This window comes from Prionailurus viverrinus, chromosome D4, assembly GCF_022837055.1.
Source record: "Prionailurus viverrinus isolate Anna chromosome D4, UM_Priviv_1.0, whole genome shotgun sequence".
NCBI lineage: Eukaryota > Metazoa > Chordata > Mammalia > Carnivora > Felidae > Prionailurus > Prionailurus viverrinus.
In genome coordinates, this window is record NC_062573.1 from 21,128,589 (window position 1) to 21,151,708 (window position 23,120).

The 23,120-nt window shown below is 41.5% G+C and overlaps 1 protein-coding gene across 2 annotated transcripts in view; it reads right to left on the bottom strand.

Annotated features, from left to right (window-relative positions):
* SLC44A1 (solute carrier family 44 member 1) overlaps positions 1-22,748 on the bottom strand; it is a 158,808-nt gene extending 136,060 nt beyond the window's left edge. For both annotated transcript variants that reach the window (XM_047830653.1, XM_047830651.1), the window contains exon 1: positions 22,474-22,748. In XM_047830653.1, coding sequence (XP_047686609.1) covers positions 22,474-22,509 — 36 coding nt within the window. In that variant the 5' untranslated portion in view covers positions 22,510-22,748. The remainder of the gene's footprint in view (positions 1-22,473) is intronic.
* Between the last annotated feature and the right edge of the window lie 372 nt (positions 22,749-23,120).

The window sequence follows — 23,120 nt, forward strand, 5'->3', positions numbered from 1 at the left end:
TTTCAAACCAATTTACTCAGTGTCTTCTATATTAGACAGGTGCAGTATGCTGAGAACACATAAGACTCCTCCTCTCCTATCATCCAGGGCAGAGTTCATGACCTGGTCACCCAGACAAGGTACATGCCCTCCACAATGGCAGAGAACCAGAGGAATGAAGCACGGCAAGAAACATGTTAGCATCCTCATTTTTAGAAAGGGGAATAAAGAGAATGCTACAAACTTTGCAACTGAGCATAACTTCAACTCTGAGTAAAGTTCTAGAGCAGATTAACAAAGGAGGGTTTGTGGGCTCTGAGAATAAGAAGAGGTAAATAACAGTAAGAGCAGCCCACATACCTGAGCAAGCCATCCCTAGCTAATGCCACGTCCTTGTGTGCGATTAGGAGTAGAGACTGGGAAACATGATTTAGCTGAATTTTACTAAAATGTATTGATCCCATCTCTAATACTATCTCTGAAGATAAGATGGGGGAAAATGGACTCACATAAGGATCAAGTATATTTGGAATGACTCAAATAGTCTTGAGAAAAGAACGGACCAACTAAAGAGAGGTCCTGAAAAGAAATGAAATATATTTTTATCAATATATAAATGATAAATAATATCAAGGCCTAAAGATAATGACACAGGGTTTTCCAAAGGAAACAGTTCAGCCAGACCACAGTACAGTGAACCCCACAATCCACAAACCCTTCCCCAAAACAATATAAGGACATAATTGGTTTGCTGACCCAATCATCACATAATAAAAACAAAAGTAATAAAGTAAATAAATAAAAAATAGGGGTGCCTGGGTGGCTCAGCCGGTTGAGCACCCAATTCTTGATTTCAGTTCAGGTCTGATCCCAGGGTCATGGGATCAAGCCCCGCATCAGGCTCTGTGTTGAGCATGAAGCCTGTTTGGGATTCTCTCTCTCTTTCTCTCTCTCTCTCTTCCTCTCTCTCTCCCTCTCCTCCACTCACATACCCTCTCTCTCTAAAATAAAAATTTTTAAAGTAAAATAAATAATAGAAGTTCAAAATAAAATAAAAACTTAAGAAAGGAATAACAAATACACTGGATAATAGTGTCAGAATTCCAAAAATTCAAGAAAGTTTACAAAATTGGGCAAAAATCAACAGTTCTAAATTTCCCAGGGAAATTTATGTTTTATGTTTTAAAAATCCAACATTACAAAAACATCAGGACAGGAAAAAAGATGACTTAGGGCTTTTGGTAGACTGCAAGGTAATGTAAGTGAAGTTTTTAGAAAGGCTAATTCCACCTTAGGCAACATGAAGAATCCAGAAGGACTGACTTCATCTAGTTTAGCAAGCTCCTTTCTGTGCACCACACTTCAATGAAACTGTTAAACTAGAACTCATATAGATGAAAGAGACTTGTAAAGTACTTCCAGTAAATGCTGACTTACTGAATACATGCATTTAACTCTGCTCCCTTCCAAAACACCACTAAAATGACAGTAAAGGGATTTAAATATCTGGAGCTTGGGAGCAGGTAGGAGAGAGATAATTGACCTAGAAGTCTCCAAAAGGCTGAATTCTGAGTCAACGGTGGGAAAAGCCAGGAAGCATACCAATTTATGGCACAAAAGTCCCCCAAACCTCAGGAATTAGTGGCATATCTCTGGAACTGGAGAGGACAGTGGGATCAAATGGGAAAATTGAATGAAAGGACGCTTAAGAGCAGATATACTCTGTGTGCAACTGAGAAGCTAACTGCTCCTCATCTTCCCAGAAGGGTTGCAGGCAGGGCACCACACGGAAAACAGAAAACCTAAGTAGAAGTTTACATATTTAAATACTGAGACCAACTCCCACCCAATCTTCTTTTCCCCATTAGGTCCCAGAACTCTGGCAGCCAGACTAATAACACCTTCCTGTCTCAGGAAGTGAAGACAGGAAGAGACTTCTTTGGAAAAACCTGACCAGTCCAAAAGAAGTGACACTGGGCATTTCCCAAGGAAACAGACCACTCTACAGTGAAGCCCAGTCAACCATTCCCAAATGAATACAGTATTTTCAAACAATCTTTTACAGCACTGTACTTAAATAATGAACAGATAGCTAAGATTACCAGACATTTAAGAAAAGCTTTAACATGAATGCAGAGACCAACATAACAAAGTAAGTTGTAAGAAAGAGATGGTGCAGATAGAAAAGTGAATTTAAAAGAAATGCACATGTATTTGCACAGAGATATACGAACAGAAGATGCAGTTTGGTCTTGCAGTTTGAGAGTTCAAGCCCCGTGTCAGGCTCTGTGCTGACAGCTCAGAGCCTGGAGCCTGCTTCGGATTCAGCGTCTCCCTCTCTCGCTGCCCCTCCCCCACTTGCAGTCTGTCTTTCCCTCTCTCAAAAAATAAACATAAAAAAAAATTTTTTTTAAGAGTAAAATACCCTTGGAAATTAAGAACTCAGAGCAGAAATAAAAATGCAATGGAAATACTGAAAGATAAATTGAGAAAATCTACCAGAATGTGGTATAGAAGACAAGGAGTTCAGAAATGAAAGAAAAAAATTAGAAAATTAAGGAACGGGGAAACAGATGGGAAGGAATCAAAGAAAATTCAGGAAAAATTTTCCCAACTGCAAAATACAAATTTCCAGACTGAAAGACCTCGTGGTGTTCAGCATAATGGATGAAAACAGATCCTTCCTCAAAAGACACATCACTGAAAAATGTCAGAACATGGAAGATTCTTAAAGATTCCAGAGAGAATTCAACAAGTTTAATACTAAAAAATCAAGAATCAGAAAGGCAACAGAGTCAACAGCCACCCTAAAGACAAAGACAACAAAAGAACAAAACATCTTAAATTCTGAGGGAAAATAATTTCCAATCCAGAATTCTACATCCAACCAAATATAAAATAGGTATCAGGTAAGAATAAAAATATGCAAAGTATCAAAAAAAATTACCACAAGCATCCTTTCTCAGGAGGCTATAGAGGGGAGTATTTTACCAAATCAATGGAATAAACCAACCCAGGAAAGACCACAACAGGAACACTGATGAAAAGAACCATAGGCTTAAATACACAGAGAACTATACCATATTCACAGATATGAAAACTCACTATTGACAATTCTTCCTTAATTGATCTACAGTTGTTTTTATTAATTTTTTTAACATTTATTCATTTTTGACAGAGAATGAGTGGGCAAGGGGCAGAGAGAGGGAGACACAGAATCTGAAGCAGGCTCCAGGCTCTGAGCTGTCAGCACAGAGCCAATGCAGGGCTCAAACTCAGAGACCCACGAGATCATGACCTGACCTGAAGTCGGATGCTTAACCAACTGAGCCACCCAGGAGCCCCAACTGATCTACAGTTTTAACACAAGCTAAATCAAAATCCCAGCAAGAGATTTTTTGTAGATACTGACAAACTGATTCTAAAACATATAAAGGAAGGAGGTGCCTGGATGGCTCAGTTGGCTAAGCATCCAACTCTTGATTTTGGCTCAGGTCATGGTCTCATGGTCGTGAGATCGAGCCCTATGCTGGGCTGGGTATGCAGCTTGCGTAAGATTCTCTCTCCCTCTCCTTCTGCCCCTCTCCCACTTGCGCTGTCTCTCAAAAAATAAAAATAAAACAAAATGTATAAGGAAAGATAAAAGAACTACAACAGCCAAAAGAGTTTAAAAAGAAGGAAAAGGTTGATGGAATCCCACTATCTGATTCCAATATACAGTAAAAAGCTACCATAAAACAGATGAATGAAACAGAATACAAAGTTCAGAAATAGACCACATGTATATGGTTGATACCTGAGAAAGGTACAAAGGCAATTCAGTGGAAAAGTATAGCATTTCTTTTTCTTTCCTTTCTTTTTTTAATTTGAGAGAGAATGTGTGCACATGCAGGGCAGGGGGAAGGGCAGAGAGAATGTTCAGCCTTTAGCATGGAGCCCGAACAGTGCTCGATCTCACCACCTTGAGATCATGACCCGACCTGAAATTGAGAGTCGGATGCTTAACCAACTGAGCCACCCAGATGCCCCAAAAGCATAGCATTATCAACAAATTATACTGGAATAATGAGATACCCATATACAAAAATGCAAACAAACAAAAAACCCACCCTATACCTCAAACCCTCCACAAAAGTGAACTCAAATGGACCACAGACCTTAAGGTCACACATAAAAATAGAAAATTGTAGGGCAGTATGTTATCTAGTTACTTGGCTAGGGAAGAGATCAGAGGGTCTACCTACTCCTAACACACACTGTCAACCAATTCTTTTGTTTTCAGCCTCTTTTCTCACCCATGCCCTTAGTGATCCCTCCGCCTTAGATTCCCGGTGATCTGGATCTGTATTTATGCCATGCCAAGGAGTTTGGAGCAGAGGTAGGTAAGTGCATTTGAATCCACCACGTTGACCAGATTCTCTGGTCTCATTCCAAGCATACACATGTTCTGAACTCTTCGGAGACCTTGTAGTCTGAAAGCAAAATGTTTTCTTCCTCCAATTCTACTTCACCTTCTTCTCTCCTTTCCTTCATTTCCCTTACACAGATTCATGAAATAAAAAAAGCCACATAAACATTTTTTTTAATTGTTTAAATAAATTTTTTAAAAGTACATGGGATCAAGGTAACTGGGAATCCAACACACAATAGACTAAGGCAATCCCTAGTATGACATGAAGGGAAATCTCCAATTAAGACCTTTGCAGCAGGCCTGATAAGTAGCCAGCCCGGATTGGAGCTATGGTAGAGAGATCTAGGGGGGAAACTGCAATTGAAAAGAGTATCTGAAGTATCTGAGCTGACTCAAAGAAATTCACACAACTAGGCAAAAATTTAGAGGTGGATCAGTTGTTAAGTACATAGAAAACCAGATAAATAGCCAAACAAGCCAATTATCTCCAAGAGCAACAAAAGCTTATGTAAGATTGATGAAATATTACATGACTCAGCTGGGAAGAGCACTTAGGTAGTCATAATGTAGGTAGTTCATAGTCATAATGAACACTGATCCAAACAAAATTATGATATGTCTACACAGAAGGGTAATGGGGACAAGAAGAAAGCACAAAGAATGGGGCAAAGAATGGTGTTGCCAAGACAGCTCAATTTTCACTGTCCATAACAAAGGCCAAAATTCATGCCAAAACCCGAAGAACCAGGAGGCAGCAATATAAGCATATTAGATATACAGAGTGAAAAGCAAAAAGATTTTGTTCAAAGATTTGAAAGTGATGGCCTCAGGGCAAGAGAAAATGGGGGAGAGACTTAAAAAAATCATGCTAGAACTGTTTGACTCTTTAAAAATATATGCATATATAGCTTTGATAGGAATGGAAAATAAATTTTAAAAATCAAAGCATAAGAGGGGAAAAGAGGCGGAGCCCAGAATAGTACAGGATCTGGAATCATGACCTTTAGAAGTGGTTCTATAAATTAAGGATTTTTTAAGTTTCAAATACACACACACAAACTTGGCACACATTGAAGGCTGATCTCACTTGTTCTATCTTCAGTTCAGTTATTCTATCTGGCTGAAAGGTGCCGAATCAGAACCGACAGTAAAGTTACATGGACATATAAGGGCTCAGGCGTGCACAAATGAAGACACTTCTACTAACTGCCTAAAAGCAGAATTAACTATCTCAGGAAGCAGTGAGTTCTCTGATGGAGGTAGTTAAGCAGAGCCTGAATGACGTCCACTTAGTGGATATGACCCCTTGGTGGGATGGGCTGCAGACCTCAAGTGCCTGTCAGTTGTGGGATTCTGTAAAGGAATTCCATGTAATTATCTCCTTTGAATTAGTACCATTCTACAGTAGGGCTAGAAACTCCGGTAGGTGAATAAGCGTAGGCACTTAGCACATGGGTGTCTCTTCCTTCTGTACCACCTCTGCCTTTTAGCTTTGACTTTTCATTTCAAAAGTCTTAAATATATTTACATTTGGTTACGAATCACATATTTTCAGAAGCAGATGAGGTGTAAATACTTACAAAGTAGAAGAGAAAATGCCCATCTGAGTGGGAGAAAATGGGAAGAAAAAAAGATGGTCTGATGTAGTGATAAGAGACAAGAGAAGAATACACTGGGGGCCCTGTGGTTGGTGGCCATGGGACATTAAACAGGTTACGGTACCCAGTCGGGTATGAGTCTCTGGGTGGGACCACACCTCCGGTATGAGACAAGAGTACCTGGGCTTCCTGGCAGGGCAGAAGGACAGAGACCTGGGACTTCAGTCAATACACGTGAATGAGCAGCAAAAGAGCCATCAGAGGTTAGTGAACAACAGAAAAAACATCTTTGATTTGCTCTGTTGTAAATACAATTACTTGCGCTACCAAAGAACAAAAATCACACCTTAGCTTAAATGCTGGTCATTTCAATGCCGGAATAAAAATATTAAACATACCATAGGTACCATCTTTTCTATGGGACCTGCTTCAAGAGTCAGTGTGCCTTGTCTACAGGCTTCAGGGAAGCTTTATTTTCTAGTGAAGGACAGTATTTTTCCTCTCACTGTGTAATAAAATACTATCATACCTACAGACACAATAAATTTATCCCAAAGTTTACTGAACTCCACCCTTACTAGTTAAGAATAGACACAGATCATACTTCAAAAATAATGTCTATGTTCCTTTGGGGCCCTTCGTATTACTAGCTCTTATTTTTAAAAACTAGAATCTACCAAGAAATTATCTGTGCTTTACACACTGCAAACGAGTGTAACTTTTGGCTTAAGAAATAGAGATGTGGGGCGCCTAACTTTGGCTTCACAATCCGTGAGTTCAAATCCCGCATTGGGCTCCGTGTTAATAGCTCAGAGCCTGAAGTCTGCTTCAGATTCTGTGTCTCCCTCTCTCTCTGACCCTCCCCTGCTCACGCTCTGTCTCCCCCTCTCTCTCAAAAAATAAACAAACATTAAAAAAATTTTTTAAAGAAAGAAAGAAAGAAAGAAAGAAAGAAAGAAAGAAAGAAAGAGGCACATATACTCCACCACTGTGGAAGCCCCTACACCCCTCTGTAGACTGCATACTTCAAGAAGAAAAGTCTCATTCTTGGTTAAAGCCGTACTTAGTAGCCTGAGCAGCACCCCTGCCAGTCAACATTAAACTAAACCAAGAATGTGACTGGCGTGGAATTTCCTCTTTATTTTACCAACATTCTTGATGCTTTTACTTTTTTCTTTTCAGTGCTTTCCCACTGCCCCCGGAGTTTCCTTGTTCCTTTGCCGCAGTCACGGGCAGGGGTCATTTTTACTGTGCTAATTTCCAGCCTTCCAGTCACACTTTGAACAAAATATATAGGATGTGTAGCTCTACCCACTCTGTTCCCAGACAAGAATTGCGAAGATGGGCCAGAAGAGCTTCCATCATGCATTCTGCAATGTGAACCAGTAAAAACAAAAAAGGGAGAGGGGGGAGGGAGTGGAAGGGGGGAGGCAGAAGGGAAGAGAAGCCTCCATTTCTCATAAATCTATCAACCAGTGCTGATTACCTAGCATACTTAGGTGTGTACCAGCCGGGAGGTCTCTAGTTTATGATGTGCTCTTCTTTTTCCCCCTGACTAGCTAATATTAATGTCCTCACCAAGACTTCATTATAATGAAGAAATACATGCTAAGAAGGTTAGGTTCACAATCACTAGAATTAACTTATAACAAACATTTCAGGGGCGCCTGGGTGGCTCAGTTAAGCATCTGACTTCAGTTCAGCTCATGATCTCGCTACTCATGGGTTTGAGCCCCCACGTGGGGCTCTGTACTGACAGCTCAGAGCCTAGAGCCTGTTTCCGATTCTGCCTCCCCCTCTCCCCAAAATAAATAAATAAACATTAAAAACAAAACAAAAAAATTCAACTAATGGCGTATTGTAATTTTTAGGTTCATTTGCATTTCCCCCCACCATAGGTTATATTTAATAGTAATTTTGACAGGTATCATTAGCATCCTACACTAAAATGTTAGTCTCTGAATACCCCATCCCCCCATCACATATATTCAATAAGCACTTATTGAGGATCTATTATTTGCTTAGCCCCCATAACATCATCTCCACTTTCAATTCTTTCTCCAACAAGACAGCATTCAATCACCAGGTCCCACCTCTGGATGGCCATTTGGAGTGTTAAGTTAAAATGGTAACTGTCCCTCAGGTCTCAGCAGCAGACCCAGGGGAGAGGAGAAGAAAACCCTCAAGCTAAATGGCTGGTTCCCTCTCTGTTGGCCCAGCTGGCCTCACAGTAGTCCAGATTCCCAAGTTACAAACTTAAAGGGTCCTTTCTTGAACTATTAACCCTTCCCTAACTTCTTGGGAGATCTCAAATACAAATCTGAGAAACAATTCACATGAAGACTTTTATATTATCAAAATATACTTGAGTGACTTGAAATTTATTTACATTGTTCTGCTAATATTTAAAAAAAAAATGTTTGGGTTTTTTTTTTTTTTTTTTTTGAGAGAGAGATAGAGAGCAAGCGGGGGAGGGGCAGAGAGAGAGCACCAGCCATGGAACATAGCACCAGCCATGGAACATAGAGCCCAGTAAGTAGCAGATCAGGGGAAAGTGTTCCTCCTGCCTCTGAGCTCCCTGTTCTGTTTGCTCCTTACCACCTCAAGAGAAACATGCCTTTCTACTTGCTCTTGGCTCACATTCTCAGACTAAACTATAAACCTTTAAAAATTATCACCACAGGGGCTTCTGGGTGGCTCAGTCAGTTGAGCGTCCAACTTTGGCTCAAGTCATGATCAAAGGTTCGTGGGTTCAAGCCCCGCATCCAGCTCTGTGCTGACAGGTTGCTCAGAGCCTGGAGCCTGCTTCCGGTTCTGTGTCTCCTTCTCACCTCTGTCCCTCCCCTGTTCATGCTCTGTCTCTCAAAAATAAATAAATGTTAAAAAAAATAATTAAAAAAATCATCACCACAAAATAGAATTGCATTCACTTTTAAAATGAAAATATTAAAGTATTATTTGCAAACTTTCACAACTGAAATCTATTTCAACCACCAGTGTCTATCCCAAAATTTTTTTCTTGATGTACAAGTATGGTTAGTTTCAAAATATATTTAATATGCTAGACCTAGAAACTCGGTATCTTCAGAATTTTCATTCAATGCTTGATGTTTTTGGACTTGTCATGAAAATACAAAATCACATGCAAAATAGACTTGAAAAAACATCAGAGCCTAGCAAGCAAGGAATAAAACTCTTCAATATGCTGAGTTGTTAAGTACAATTTCGTTTAAAAAAAAATCCAACTTGTGCCCTGGTGGTGAAAATCTCTACCTTTGTAATTTGATCCTAATGTGCATACTAATCATTTGTGCTACAAAGTCAACTTCAACATGGCCATTTTCTTCACCCTTTCCTTTCTTAGTGCTCTCCAGAGCCTTGTTGGTACTCAGTATTAAATAATACCTGCATCAATTACATTAACCCTTTTGGAGGCCATGGATCTCCAAAGACTGACTAAATAAACATATATTCTTTATTTAAAACTACATTCTCAAGAATCTGAGTTATGGGGGTGGGGGGGGGGGGGCGTCTGGGTGACTCAGTCAGTTAAGTGTCCAACCCTTGACTTCGGCTCAGGTCATGAGCTCATGTTCGTGAGTTTGAACCCCACATTGGGCTCTGCTAACAGTGCAAAGCTTGCTTGGGATTCTTTCTCTCTCACTCGCTCTAGCTCTCTCTCTGCCCCTTCCCTGCTCACACTCTCTCTCAAAATAAATAAATAAACTTAAAAAAAAAAAAAAAAAGAATCTGAGTTCTGGGGAAAAGGACACCATTATAGTCACATTTAGTAAACTTACTGCCATGATAGTCCTTTCAGACTTACGATTTTAGAAGAAACTGTACAAGGGCCCAAGAGGAAATGCACAGCAGTTAAGGGTCCCTAGAGCCTAAGATTTATAACCACCATTTAACACAGACCACAGACTCTGCTCCAAACTGTCACCCCTGACCTCTAGTTTGGGGTGCATTGATTTAAAACCAACACCCTCCCCTACACACACACACACACACACACTTTATTTTTTTTTCAATATATGAAATTTATTGTTAAATTGGTTTCCATACAACACCCAGTGCTCATCCCAAAAGGTGCCCTCCTCAATACCCATCACCCACCCTCCCCTCCCTCCCACCCCCCATCAACCCTCAGTTTGTTCTCAGTTTTTAAGAGTCTCTTATGCTTTGGCTCTCTCTCCCACTCTAACCTCTTTTTTTTCTTTTTTTTTTTTCCTTCCCCTCCCCCATGGGTTTCTGTTAAGTTTCTCAGGATCCACATAAGAGTGAAAACATATGGTATCTGTCTTTCTCTGTATGGCTTGTTTCACTTAGCATCACACTCTCCAGTTCCATCCATGTTGCTACAAAGGGCCATATTTCATTCTTTCTCATTGCCACGTAGTACTCCATTGACACACACACAACTTTAAAGCAAGGGTCAACAGTACACGCAAACTCTGACTCTAGGTGACAGAAAAGTGGTGTCTGAGGTACATTTAAATACTATTCTAATGTAGTAGTCTTCAGTCCAGCAGAGGAAAAGGAAAGTAGTGCAGTAGGAAATGTACATGCTTTGAACTCCTACAGGCTTTACTCTTGGGGGAACTTGGGCAAACTGCCTATGCTTTCGTGGCTTCAGCTTTCTAATCTGTAAAATGGGGCTAACACTGGTACCCCTCTGAGAGTTGTGAGAATAAAATGAAATTTATTATGAGAGTAGATAGGGAATAAGCAGTCATTACTCATTCCCTAGTTGTCTGCCGTCCTTTTTCATGCCTTTTCCTTCCTCTCAGAGATCACCCATCCCAAAAGCATCTCTATGTATGCACATGACTTAAAGCATTATCTGAAATCCAGTTCTGGGTCTTCCATTGCTTATGGGAAATTGCTAGCTACATGGAGGTATCAAAACTCAGTTCACACAAAATTAAATTCATCTTTCCTTCCCCCACATACTACTCTCCATCTCTACTTGGGATGCCTATCAATTATAATACCCTTCTTCCATTACATGGCATTCTAAACTGGTTTTATGAGGGCATACCCAGATAAGTCAGGAAAGTCTATCCTATTTCAATTCTATAGTATCTCTTCTGCTTCCCATTTGAGAAACACTGGTCCAAGTTAGTGAACAGCTTCCTGGGTGCCATCTGTTTCCCTTTCTCCCAATTCAAGCACAGGCAAGACTGTCAGATTAATCTTCCTTAAGTCACGCTAAAAAACCCTCCATGGCTGCCTATCTCCTTCACCTTCAAATATTAATGCCTTCCCTACATGTAACATCTCTTCTGTCTACTCTAGCCAGGTCTTCTTTCCATGCGGACATGGGACATGCAGTAAGTTAAAGGCTTCCTTGTCTTTCTGTTCAAGGTGTTCCTTTCATTGGAATGCCCCCCCCACCTTTCTACTAAAATCTATCTACTCTCCCACTCTTTCTAAATCCCATTGTTCGGGGTACCTGGGTGGCTCAGTCGGTTAAGTGTCCGACTTTGGCTCAGGTCATGATCTTGTGATTGGTGAGTTCGAGCTCCACATTGGGCTCTGTGCTGACAGCTCGGAGCCTGAAGCCTGCTTTGGATTCTGTGCCTCCCTCTCTGCCCTTTCCCTGCTCGTGTTATTTCTCTTTGTCTCAAAAAATAAGCAAACATAAATCAATCAATCAATCAATCAATCAATAAAAATCCCATCCTTCAAGGCTAGATCCAGGGTCATTTCAGGAAGCCCTCTCAACCAACTAGTCCATTCTTTCTTGGTTTCCCCATTCCCTCAATTCTTAAGCACCCAATTTAGCCTCTCGTTATTATTGCTGTTTATTTCACCCTTAGCACTCACCTTTCTGACACAATTTAAAATTTCTGAAAGTCAGGGTCACTTTTCCAAAACCCAAAGAGGATTCTTTTTAGGGGAGGCTTAATGGATACAAGGACATCTGCCAGATTTAGTTTCCATTAATATCATAATGTCTGAGATATTTTCACAGATTGTGCAATTTGCTATAAGCCTATGAGATACGTTTTATTATTGTTCCCATTCTACATCTAGGAAAAGTGAGGCACCAAATGTTAAAGAATGTGGCCCAAATAACCCAGCTGGTGACAGAGCTGAGATTCAAACCCATGTCGTCTGGCTATGCAGTCCACACTCCACAATCAGTGTAAGATGGTGTTCAATTCTATGGATTCTAACAGCCCTGTAGAGTAACACAACAGAAAGGATGTCTTACAAGGAAGGTAGAAGGCCACTTACACATTAAGGACGGGATCATTAAGGGCGGGATGGAAAATGAGACACATACAGTAGTCTAAGTACAACTGAATTTTATACTAAAAAAGAAATTTTACACCAAAACTATTTTGCTTAAAATTAAACTCTTTCGCTATTATAAATAATGCTAAATGGAAAGATTCTTGCATATAGCATTTACTGTACGTTTAGATTGCTAAATAAGGGATGTCAACTGCTTTTTATGGCTTTTAATGTATGTCATCAAATAATGTCCCAAGAGAGTCATTCCAATTTATTCAGCGAATCAATAAAGTACACTTGAGTCAAAACCACACGAGCAATTAATATTCTGTTAACTTCTACCAAAGTTGCAGGTGTAAGAGTGTCTCTGTGCTTTCAGTTAATTTGATTATCAGCAAAATTGAACACATTTACATATTAGTTTACTATTTCCTCTTCTGTAAATGAGCTATTTGTTGCATTTTTTATGAGCTCTTTATATCATAGATATTCTAAAGAATGATGTGAATCTTCAGTTTTATTATTGTTTATACAAAAAAAAAGAAATTAAACAGGAGGGGGGAAAAAAAAAGAAAAAAAGATATCTTAGTATATCCCACTCAGTATTATGACTCCTTAAGTGCATCAGGGAGGGGTGAGAAGAATAGGAAGGAAAAAGAAAATTTTAGGGAAGATACATGAGTACCAAATAGAGATAAATACACACAGAAGTGAGAGGTTAGAAGAGGCAGAAAAGAAATTGTGAGCTACAGGGAAGAGGTTAAACTAACCCACAAGATTCTTTTGGGGATCACTAACTGTGAGAATATTAATTAGCTACTTAACCATCATCCCAACCTTAAATGGTCTTCTTTATCCTGAAGCTCAGAACAGGAAACAGGCAGTAGGGTGGGGGAAAGAGCTAGACGAGGACTTCCGTAGTGGCTTGAGCAGTATTACTGGGAGAACAGGAAGATAATTGTGTGACTTTCAGCTCTGAACTGTGAAAAGTCTTATAATGGAGCTATAAGCAAAATGTTAGGAAACACTGCAGAGGTGTGACTTTATAGGCAGAAGAAAAATAGCAAAACTATGTAACAGGTACTATTGGCGGAATGTGGAGTCACCATCCCCACCCTCCGCACCGCTGTTGGTGTTCTAATTTTGTTCTGGTGTTGCCCCGCCTTCCACTGGACTCAGGGAAATCCTGGTTAGTCTAAGCCAATTACAGGGTTCTTTGCCTCTCCCTTACTAGAAATTGTCTAGGGATGAGTATGCGGCCCTCCATAACTTCTACTAAAGGAAAACCCCTGGAAGTTGTCAGCTCAGCAAAAGAAGGCAGAAAGAGCCACATGCATCTTGGAATCCTGAGGGCAAATAGGTGAGAAGTGGTCATCCTTAAAATTATTAAAAAAAAAAAAAAAAAAAAAGCAAAGAAAAAACTCAGGTCCTTGGTGACATCATCAAGCCACTAAAGTAACCAACCCAGAAGCCACTGTACCTCTCACCTTATGTGAGATTAATCCTTTAATGTTTTAGCTATTTAGAGTTAAGGTTTTTTTATTTCTTACAGCTGAATCACTTTAAGAAGTTCGTAATGAAAAATCTTACAGGATCATTATCATCATCACATGCTACAGAAAAAAGCAAACTTTTATACCTTCACTGCTACTTCAACATCTAGAAATAACCACCTATTTTCAATTTTTGTTTTTGTTTGCTATTTTATTTTACATTATACAAATGTGTCCAGAAATCAAACACTTACTGTTTAACAATTTTCAGTATATATGGCAACTTTAAATATTAGACTAAAAATGGCTCTTTTTAATAAGATTTTTATTTTATTTTTTTCTGAGAGATAGAGAGCATGAACAGAGGAGCGGCAGAGAGAGAAAGATCCAAGCAGGCTCCATGTTGTCAGTGCAGAGCCCAATGTGGGGCTCGACTCATGAACCATGAGATCATGGCCTGATCTCATGGCAACCAAGAGAGGGACACTTAAACCTACTGAGCCACCCAGGCACCCCAGACTAAAAATGGCTTTTAAGAATTTCCTTACTAAATAAGTGTCTAAATAGTTGGTTGTAGGATGTTGTAGAAAACAGCTAAAAAGAGTAATATTATTTTCACACAAAAAATAAATTCCAGGGGTTTATCAATTGTTTTTTGAGTAAATCCTATTACACAACTGATATGAAATCAAAAAGAGTCTATCAAAGGAAAAAAAAAAAAACTAAGGGGTGCCTGGGTGGCTCAGTTGGTTGAGCGTCCGACTTCAGCTCAGGTCATGATCTCACAGTTCCATGACTTCGAGCCCCGCATCGGGCTTTGTGCTGACAGCTCACAGCCTGGAGCGTGCTTCAGAGTCTGTGTCTCCCTCTCTCTCTGCTCCTCTCCCCTGGCACTCTGTCTCTCTCTTTCAAAAATAAATAAACATTAAAAAATAAAAATAAAATAAGACCCCCCCACCACCACTAAGTATATTAAAAGATACTGAAAAATGCAAATTACCTTCAAAAATCACCTTTTGAAAAGAGTACCAAGTTTGATACAATGCATATATTCAAAATTGGAGTATAATGCTATGCTATATTCCAAATACATGAGAAAACAAAAAGTACTAAAAGGGAAAAAATATTACCGTGCCAGAAACTTCAACCATTTCCAGAGTGAATTCCCACAGTAGAAATAACAATACCTCTCTAATGACTGAAGTTTTCACCAGTCTAAACACTTTTTCTTTATAACACTACACATAAAGTCCCATCCATTTGTGCCTGCTATAAAAACGTCAGCACTGTAAATCCAACTGGTCCATTATTTGAGTGGACCAGTCTTTTCCCATCCACCTTGACCTAGGAATTTGCACCACACCTCTGTAAGTCTGCTTGCTTCACACCTGAGATATACACCTGCAACACACAAACCGCTTAAGAATGTTGCTGAAGATGCTGAGAACCTTCTTTGAAAGTATTTAACCCGTTAAAAAATTTTTTTGTATTGAATTTTAAAACATCAGAATTACTAAGGTAGGAGTTCACCCACATCCATCCATGGAAGGAAAGAGAACGTTTGTTAATTTGTTCAAACATTCCCTGAGCACCTATCATGTACCAGGGACCAGCCTAGCATAGAGAATAACAGCAATGAACAAAACAGACATGGTCCTGCTCTTTGTCAGCTCAGTCTAGACCAGGGGTCAGCAAACATTTTCTGTAAAAGGCCACAGGGTAAATATTTACACTTGTGGGCCAGAAAGTCTCTGTCACAACTAACTACTCAAGCTTGCCATAGCATGAAGGCAGCCACAGACAATATATAAACGAATAAACGGGATCAGGTCCAAAAAAACTTTGGGACAGGGGCGCCTGAGTGGCCAAGTTGGTTAAGTTTCTGACTCTTTTTGGCTCAGGTCATGATCTCGTGGCTTTGTGGGTTCAAGTCCCACATTGGGCTCTAATGTTGGCAGCACAGAGCCTGCCTGGGATTCTCTCTCTCCCTGCACCCACCCCCATCCCCACCCCTGCCCACTCATGCTATGCTGTCTCTGTATCTCTCAAAATAAGTAAATAAACTTAAAAAAAAAAAAAAACAGCTTTGTGGACAATTAAAAGTCAAATTTCATACAACTTTTACTAAATAAATTTATCATGGATTGACCTTTTTTATTAAATATATATTATACATATTTGCATATATATGCATAAATACATACACACACACTATTTTGAGCATTCTTAGCTTGCAAGCCATATAAAAACAGGTAGTTGGCCCAATTTGGTCCATGGGCTATAGTTTTGCCAATGGACCAGACAATATCAACTGTATAATTATTTATTGCTTTAAGCACTCAAAGGGAAAATACATAAGGCTATGAGAATTTAATAAGGAGACATGGCATGGTTTGAAGCATCAAGGGAGGATTTTCCAAAGAACTGAACTGACTTTAAGGTTAGAAATTTAAAGGATGAGTAGCAGCCCGCCAAAGGCCAGGGAGAAAACAGTCTTCCAGACAAGTGAATAGCAGGTGGAAAAAGTCCTAAAAGGAGAAGGAATACAATCTACTGAAGAATCTGTGAGATTGGACCACAAAGAATAAGAAGAAACATGGCAGGAGAGCACAACGACACAGGAGAGACGGAGACCAGCCCACAAAGACTTTGTTGGCTAAGGTCAGAGATTCTGGCCTTTGTCCTAAAACCAACTGGAAACCATTAAAGGGTTTCAAGTAGCACAGGGACACAATCAGCTTTGGATTTTTTAAAGATCACTAAGACTGAAATATGGAGAAAAATTTGAAGGGAGCATGAATAATACATGGAGATCCAGGAGAGAGTTTCTGGCCAGAGATGACGGAGGCTTAGACTGTGGTGGTGGCGGTAAAATTTAGAAGGTAAAATAAGCAAAATGTGGTCACAAGATACGGAAGAATGACAGGTGGGCTCCTGCACATCTCAGGTTTCCAGTTTCCATACCAGGATACTGGTATCATTCAGTGAACCAGAGATACTGAAAAAGACATGTGTATGTGTGCAGATTTTGAGTTCAGTTTCTGACATGCTGAGTTTGAGTTGCTTGTAAGATATTCTAGTGGAAATGCTAAGTAGTCCGTTGGATATTAGGATCAGAGGCCAGGACAGAGTTTCTTCCAATTGAGTAATTCAGTTTGGGAATTGTCAGCATACAGATTGTAACTGAAACCAGAAGAGGAGATGCAATTACCTAAAGAAAGGGTATGTTCGCAGTGGTTTTCAACCTTGGCAGCACAGGAGAATTATCAGAGGAACTTTAAAATTTTTGGTGCCCAGGCAGTGACCTTGAACCAATGAAATCAGAATCTCGGGGAGTAGGACCCAGGCATCACTGTTTTTTAAAGTTCTCTAAGCGTTTCCAATGTACAGCTAAGGTTGCAGATAGGACTTAAAACATTAAGAATTAACTATACTACAGAAAGATCAAGAGATTAAGAGACTAGTTTCTAGTCCCAACTACCTGATAATGGATTTCTCTGACCTCAGAGTACTTCATAGCTCTAAATTATAGTTTAGCTCAACAGGAAAGTGAGATAATAGCACTGGTTTATCTCTACTATCCCCCAAAGTCCCAAAAATCGGGGCCAAAGTTACAAAATGGAAATATTTCTTTCTTCTTGGAAGGTAGGAGAGGAAGGGTAGAGGGATATATAGAAAAATAGCTATTAACCAATCACCAGTAGAATATACAATGTGTTGTTATAAATATCCTCCCAAGCCAATAACACTTCTAAATGATAGGATTAACACATCAAATAGTATTTGATAGTATCTGTCAAGTCTGAGAACATTCTAGCTAGACTAGTTTTGCTATATTATATGATGTTGTTCCACAGACAGGAACAGCAGGAAGTTCAAAATGGTGGCATGAATTCAACTTGGAAATTCCTTAATTCAAAATTTTATTGAGTGGATCTTTTCTAAAGATAGAGTGAGCTGCAATTTAAGATTTAGGAAGTATGCATGTGAAAACTGAGAAACATAGGATTGCAATCCAGAAGACCAGGGTTAAAGTTTGGATCTGTTGCTCAGGAGCTCTGACTTCAACCAAGGTTTCCTAAACTCCAAGTCTCAATTTCCTTAGCTGTAAAATGAAAGTACAGTCAACTTCAGAGTTACCATAGAAATTAAAACTTGAAAATGGCTGTGGAAAATAGCTATACAAAAAGCATTACCATTTTTACAGTATTTTCCGATTTTGACATTCTTTGGTTTACATATTTTGAGGAGTGGATCTCCTATACTAATAGCATAGTTAGTAAAGAAGAAGAAAAAGAAGAAGAAGAAAGAAGAAGAAAAAAACTGTCCTCATGCCATGACTTTTTTTTCTTTTGAGAGAGAGCGAGAGAGAGAGCATGAGCAGGGGAGGGGCAGAAAGAGAAGAAGGGAGAGAGAATTCCAAGCAGGTTCCACACTGTCAGCATAGAGCCTGATGCGGGGCTCCAATTCACCAACAGTGAGATCATGACCTGAGCCAAAACCAAGAATTGGCCGCTTAACCGACTGAGCCACCCAGGTGCCCCCCATGCCATGACTTTTTTTTTTTTTTTCATCCCGGTCAGACCAAGTCTGCTTTGCTGGACATATTTTAATGGAACAACTTAGTTTCTGTTGGGAAATCCCACTACACTCTTCAAATGCCATTTTTACCATCTGACTTTAAATTCCACAAAGCAGACAGAAACTACAGGGTTATTAAAATCTGTTAAGGAACAGTTAACACACTCAAAAGTTAACCAGTGTTAGTGAAGCACTTGACTGTTTTTCATCACTCCCCAGACAAGATTTAAGAGCTAGAGAAAGACAGTTAAATTTATAGCTCTCTATTTGAGGACCATGGAACACGACAGTAGACAAGTACAATTCCTCCTCAAGTCAGACAAGGGGTGGTTTGTTCAACCAGAAAGATTCTCCTCCATCCTTCTCACAATTTCTAAGGTTAGAACCAAAGGACACAGAACTTCAGAGCACTTGCAAAATCTCCTGGCCTCTGAAGCACTGCTGTGAGAAATAATGATCTAGCCATTAACGACAAAGACTTACAGCAATTTGCTAAGTAATCTTTGGAAAGCCTGCTTCATTCAAACTGGTTTGTCAATGGGAAAGAACATTTCATAAATCTGAAGATTTACAAGTGAACTTTGAAGTTTAACATTACAAGAATAGAAATTATGTCAGGTTATAACAGAACAAACGAATTATGGAGAGTTGGGAATAAATTTTAAGAGTCTTAGGGAAGATTAGTGCTTGTAAAAAGAAACTCAAGACTATCTCACTTTTATGTTCCCTTCAAAGAGATTTTTAGGCAAAGGCTATCAGGGGTTGGCTTGTTTTGAGCAGTTTCTAATATCTGCAAATAACTTGTAGTGGTCACTAATAAAAATCGTAATTAAGAGTTCTATAAGTCCTTGACTCCGTACATATTCTTAAGATTCTTAGATGTGCGTACCTAATACAGCACAAATTATTTTGCCAATAATTTGCTCCTTCAGCAACGAAATGTAAGTTAGTATAGAATGTGACACTTCTTTGATCTAAATCCTAAAACAGGATCATTGTTTCGATGGCAAATTATGATATCCAGACACTGACAAGAAAATGGAAATAACACCAGGACAGATTACAAGAGATGAAACAGTTGGGAAGACCATAAACTCTTTTATGAGAGTCTACAACATAGCAAGGGACTATGAGGAAAAATAAATTACATTTCAAAAGCGAATCCCTACTACAAAAAGGAAACGGACTATATTTACATTGATAAAACCTGCCAGGGCTTTAAAATTGCTGACGATACCACTGAGAAAAGCTAAGCTGAACCGCAGAGTACCCCGAAGCACGTTGTTTTGATGTGCTATGCAGGTTATCATTAGAGTTTGCAGACAAGCTTTTTAAAGATGTTACAGCCACTTCTCCAACTAAAATATAGGCACTGAGCAGAGCACCAGGAGAAAAGGAAAAGCCTGCTCAATTTTGCAAACTGATGGTACCATTGATAGAGTAGGAAGGAATGTAGGAAAGGCAGGTCAATTTTAACTTAAACAGTTTAAATTTGAGCTTCAAAGAGGATGGCTTGGTGGAATCGGTCAACCAGCCCAAGGAAGTCAAACAGCACATGGGTCAGGGCTGGACTCATATTTAATGTTACTTGCCAGCCAGATGTTCAAATGTGTGTAGATACATTCTGTTTATCGACTACTGCTAAGCAACTATTCTGTACAAGGTATGGTGAGGCACTGCAATGGATACAAAGATGGAGAAAACAAAACAAAAGCAGTTCCTATACTCAAGAAGCTTACAATCCAGTAGAAAGGATGAAAGAAACACATTCTGCCTAAAAACACAATCAATCGAGGCCTCTAACACAGGTTCAAAGGGATGTGAAGTTGCATCCCTGTTTTGTTTCAACACAACATAGACAGACATGATATTACTCTAAAACCAAGGATACTCCTGAAAGGGGCGTTAAAATGCCAGCAGATTGGTAACATTTCACAAATGAAGAACAAAGCCAAAATATCAAATTAAAAAAAAAATGACAAGCTCTTTGGCACAAAACCTGCTCCTCAATGCTCCACTGAACACTACAAGTCCCTAAAGCTGAACTTAAAGGCATGTGACAGCTGCCAATTGGTTATAGGAATCCACAGGAAAAAAAAAATGCACCCCTCAGGGTGCATGACATACATCTTGTCTGTAGAACATGGCATGAAGTAAGCAGTGGCTGCAAGAGGAGGAAAACAGCAAAGAAAATGCATGTGACAGACAGCACTCCGAAAAGTAAGATGTGGAGCTAGCCAAATTCAAGACCTGTGATTAAAGCAGAGTTTTGGTCCAGCATCCATCCCTCCCAATTTTAACTGCTCAAGCCATCCATAAACTATCAATAATTTCCTGTCTTAAAGGCATTTCACCACCAAAAGAAGATGTAAAATAACCCAGTGCTTAAAAGAAAACAGTATCAAAACACCTTTTTTGGCGAAAATAATATGTAAGTAAATGTTAAATGAATAGCACTCAACTAGATTCCCCCCTCCCCCAAAACTCCCTAACCAGTTGAAAGGTATTGTGTAATCCCACATCTTTAACTGTTAATATGAAAACCCTGGTTTATCGACCGCTCCTTCCTAACATCACTACATGTAGTTTTATTTGTTATTCCAAATGAATGGGAAGGTTTAACTAACTAAACCGATCAGCCTGACCACGATCCTGGGCGGGTGGTGAGGGTGGAAAAAACACGGGTAAGCAAACACTCCAAAAAAGAACTGGACAAATAGGTTGGATACTTGATAAAACATAAATGTCCTCCATTCATCTGCAATTCTAGTCATTTTCTAACAGATCTCAGATTTTCAGAACAAGTATGCAGGTTATTTAAAACTGAGTTATATATAGTCATTTAGCAGCAGCAAAACACTTCTGGCATTACCACAGATGCTAGATCTCTGGAGGAATTTTTTTTTTCCAAACTAGCATTTTTCTTCACCAAAAACCAACCAGCCTTTATTTCTAAAAACAAGAGCCCTTGTCTCCCCCAAAACAAACAAATCAAAGACCACAGTTAAATTCTACGCTAATGAAACTGTGAGATTACATCCCATGCATTGTCAGAGCCTATTTTTCATACACCACCACCAGACAGTTTGATGCAGTATTCCTGATTGCTTTTTATCGTATTTGTAAATACACTCACTAATCCACTAAATTAGGTAATTTACAAACAGGTCCTCTCAGTTATTAGTGGCCAGCAGTCAAGTTCTATTACATTTGATCCTTATACAGTTGTCTAAACATTTCCATCCAGGTTAAGGGCTCGGATCAGCAAAGGGAGAGGGAGGTTAGCGAAATTTGGATGGGGGCAGGGTAGACGCTGGGAGAAATCTCTGCATCTCAGCCCTCAGCGACAACATTCAGCCAGTGCCCACAGAAAAACTAAATTCGGCACCTCTTCCTCCTGTTACACTGGCAACAAAGAGGGAGTTTCCGTAACGCTCCCGTCACCCACCAGGTGCCCAATCTCCTTCCCAGCCTAGTCTCAGCGCTCCCGCAGGGGCCTCGGTGTGCGGAGAGGCCGCGGTGCCCGGGGTCAAGGCACAAAGGGGGGATGGGGTGCAAGGCGAGCGGGTTGGATCTGGGACGTGGGCCGCGTAAGGGCTCCCGGACTCGCTTAAAACAGTTGAACCTGGTGTCGGGGGCGGCGGGCAAGAGAAAGGGACAGAATACCTAATGGAGCAGAAACTGGAAAGGGGTGAAGAAGGGTGAAGAGCCCGTGCTGGAGGTACTCCGCCACGGAGCACAGAAAACAGCCGGTGGATGGGCAAAGGGGAGACTCCAAGGAGATGGGAAGAGAGGCGCAAGGCCCAGAAGACGAGGGAACCGGGTGCCACCTGGGGCAGAGAGGAGGCGCCTGTGTTGCTTCTACCTGCAGGCGGGCGGGACGGGCCGCTCAGGTGTGACTGGGAAGAGGAGGCCAAGTCGGAGACGCGCCAGGGAGAGAGCTGGGGGGCTTACTAGGGGCCGCGCAGAGGTGGCTGCGAGACGGCAGCCGCGGAGCCAGCGCGGGGGCACCTGCGGGACAGGCGCAAGGGAGAGGCGGGGGCGGGGGTCTCCGGAGTGCAGGGTGGGCTGAGGGAGGCTCTCGGGCGGCGGGATGCAGCAGGCACCAGCTGCGCGGCGCGGGGGAGGCATCCGGGCGGGCGGCCGGGAGGAGGGAGCCCCTCACCTGCGCGGCGGAGGAGGCGGAGCTGCAGCAGCCCATGGCGGGGCCGGAGGAGCCCGGAGGCGGCGCCGGGCGCGCAGCTACGCCCCGGAGCCCCTCGGCATGCGAGCCGGCGGGCGCCCGGGGAGGGCGCGGCCTGGCCCCGCACGGCTCGGCGGCGGCGGCGGCGGCTCGGGTGGCGGCGGGTACTCAGGAGGCGGCGCGGCTCGGGGCGGGCGCCGGCCACATCCCACGGCGGCGGCGGCGGCTGCGCGGCTCCTGCTCCGCTCCTGCTGCTGCAGCTGCTCCCCAGTGGAAAGGGGCGGGCGGCGGCGGCGGCGCCTCCCCCTGTCCCCCGCCTCCCGCCTCCCGCGCCCAGTCCCTCTCCCGCTCCCTCTCCCGGGCCGCCGCCTCCTCAGCGCCGCGCGCGTCTCCCATCAGACTCCCCGCCCCCAGTGCAGCGCCGAGCCGGCAGCCGGGCGGCGGCGGCCAAAACGAGGCCGGGCCCTTCGGCCCGAGTCGGAGCCTGCGCAGTGCCGAACCTATTTAGCGGTGGCACCGAGGCACAGCGCTGCCTCGGAACAAGAGGTCGCTCGGGGTTGAGGCTCGCAGGGGCTGAGCAGGCTCGCCGCTGAAATGGGGTCGGATTGCTTCCGGACGTGGGAGGCACG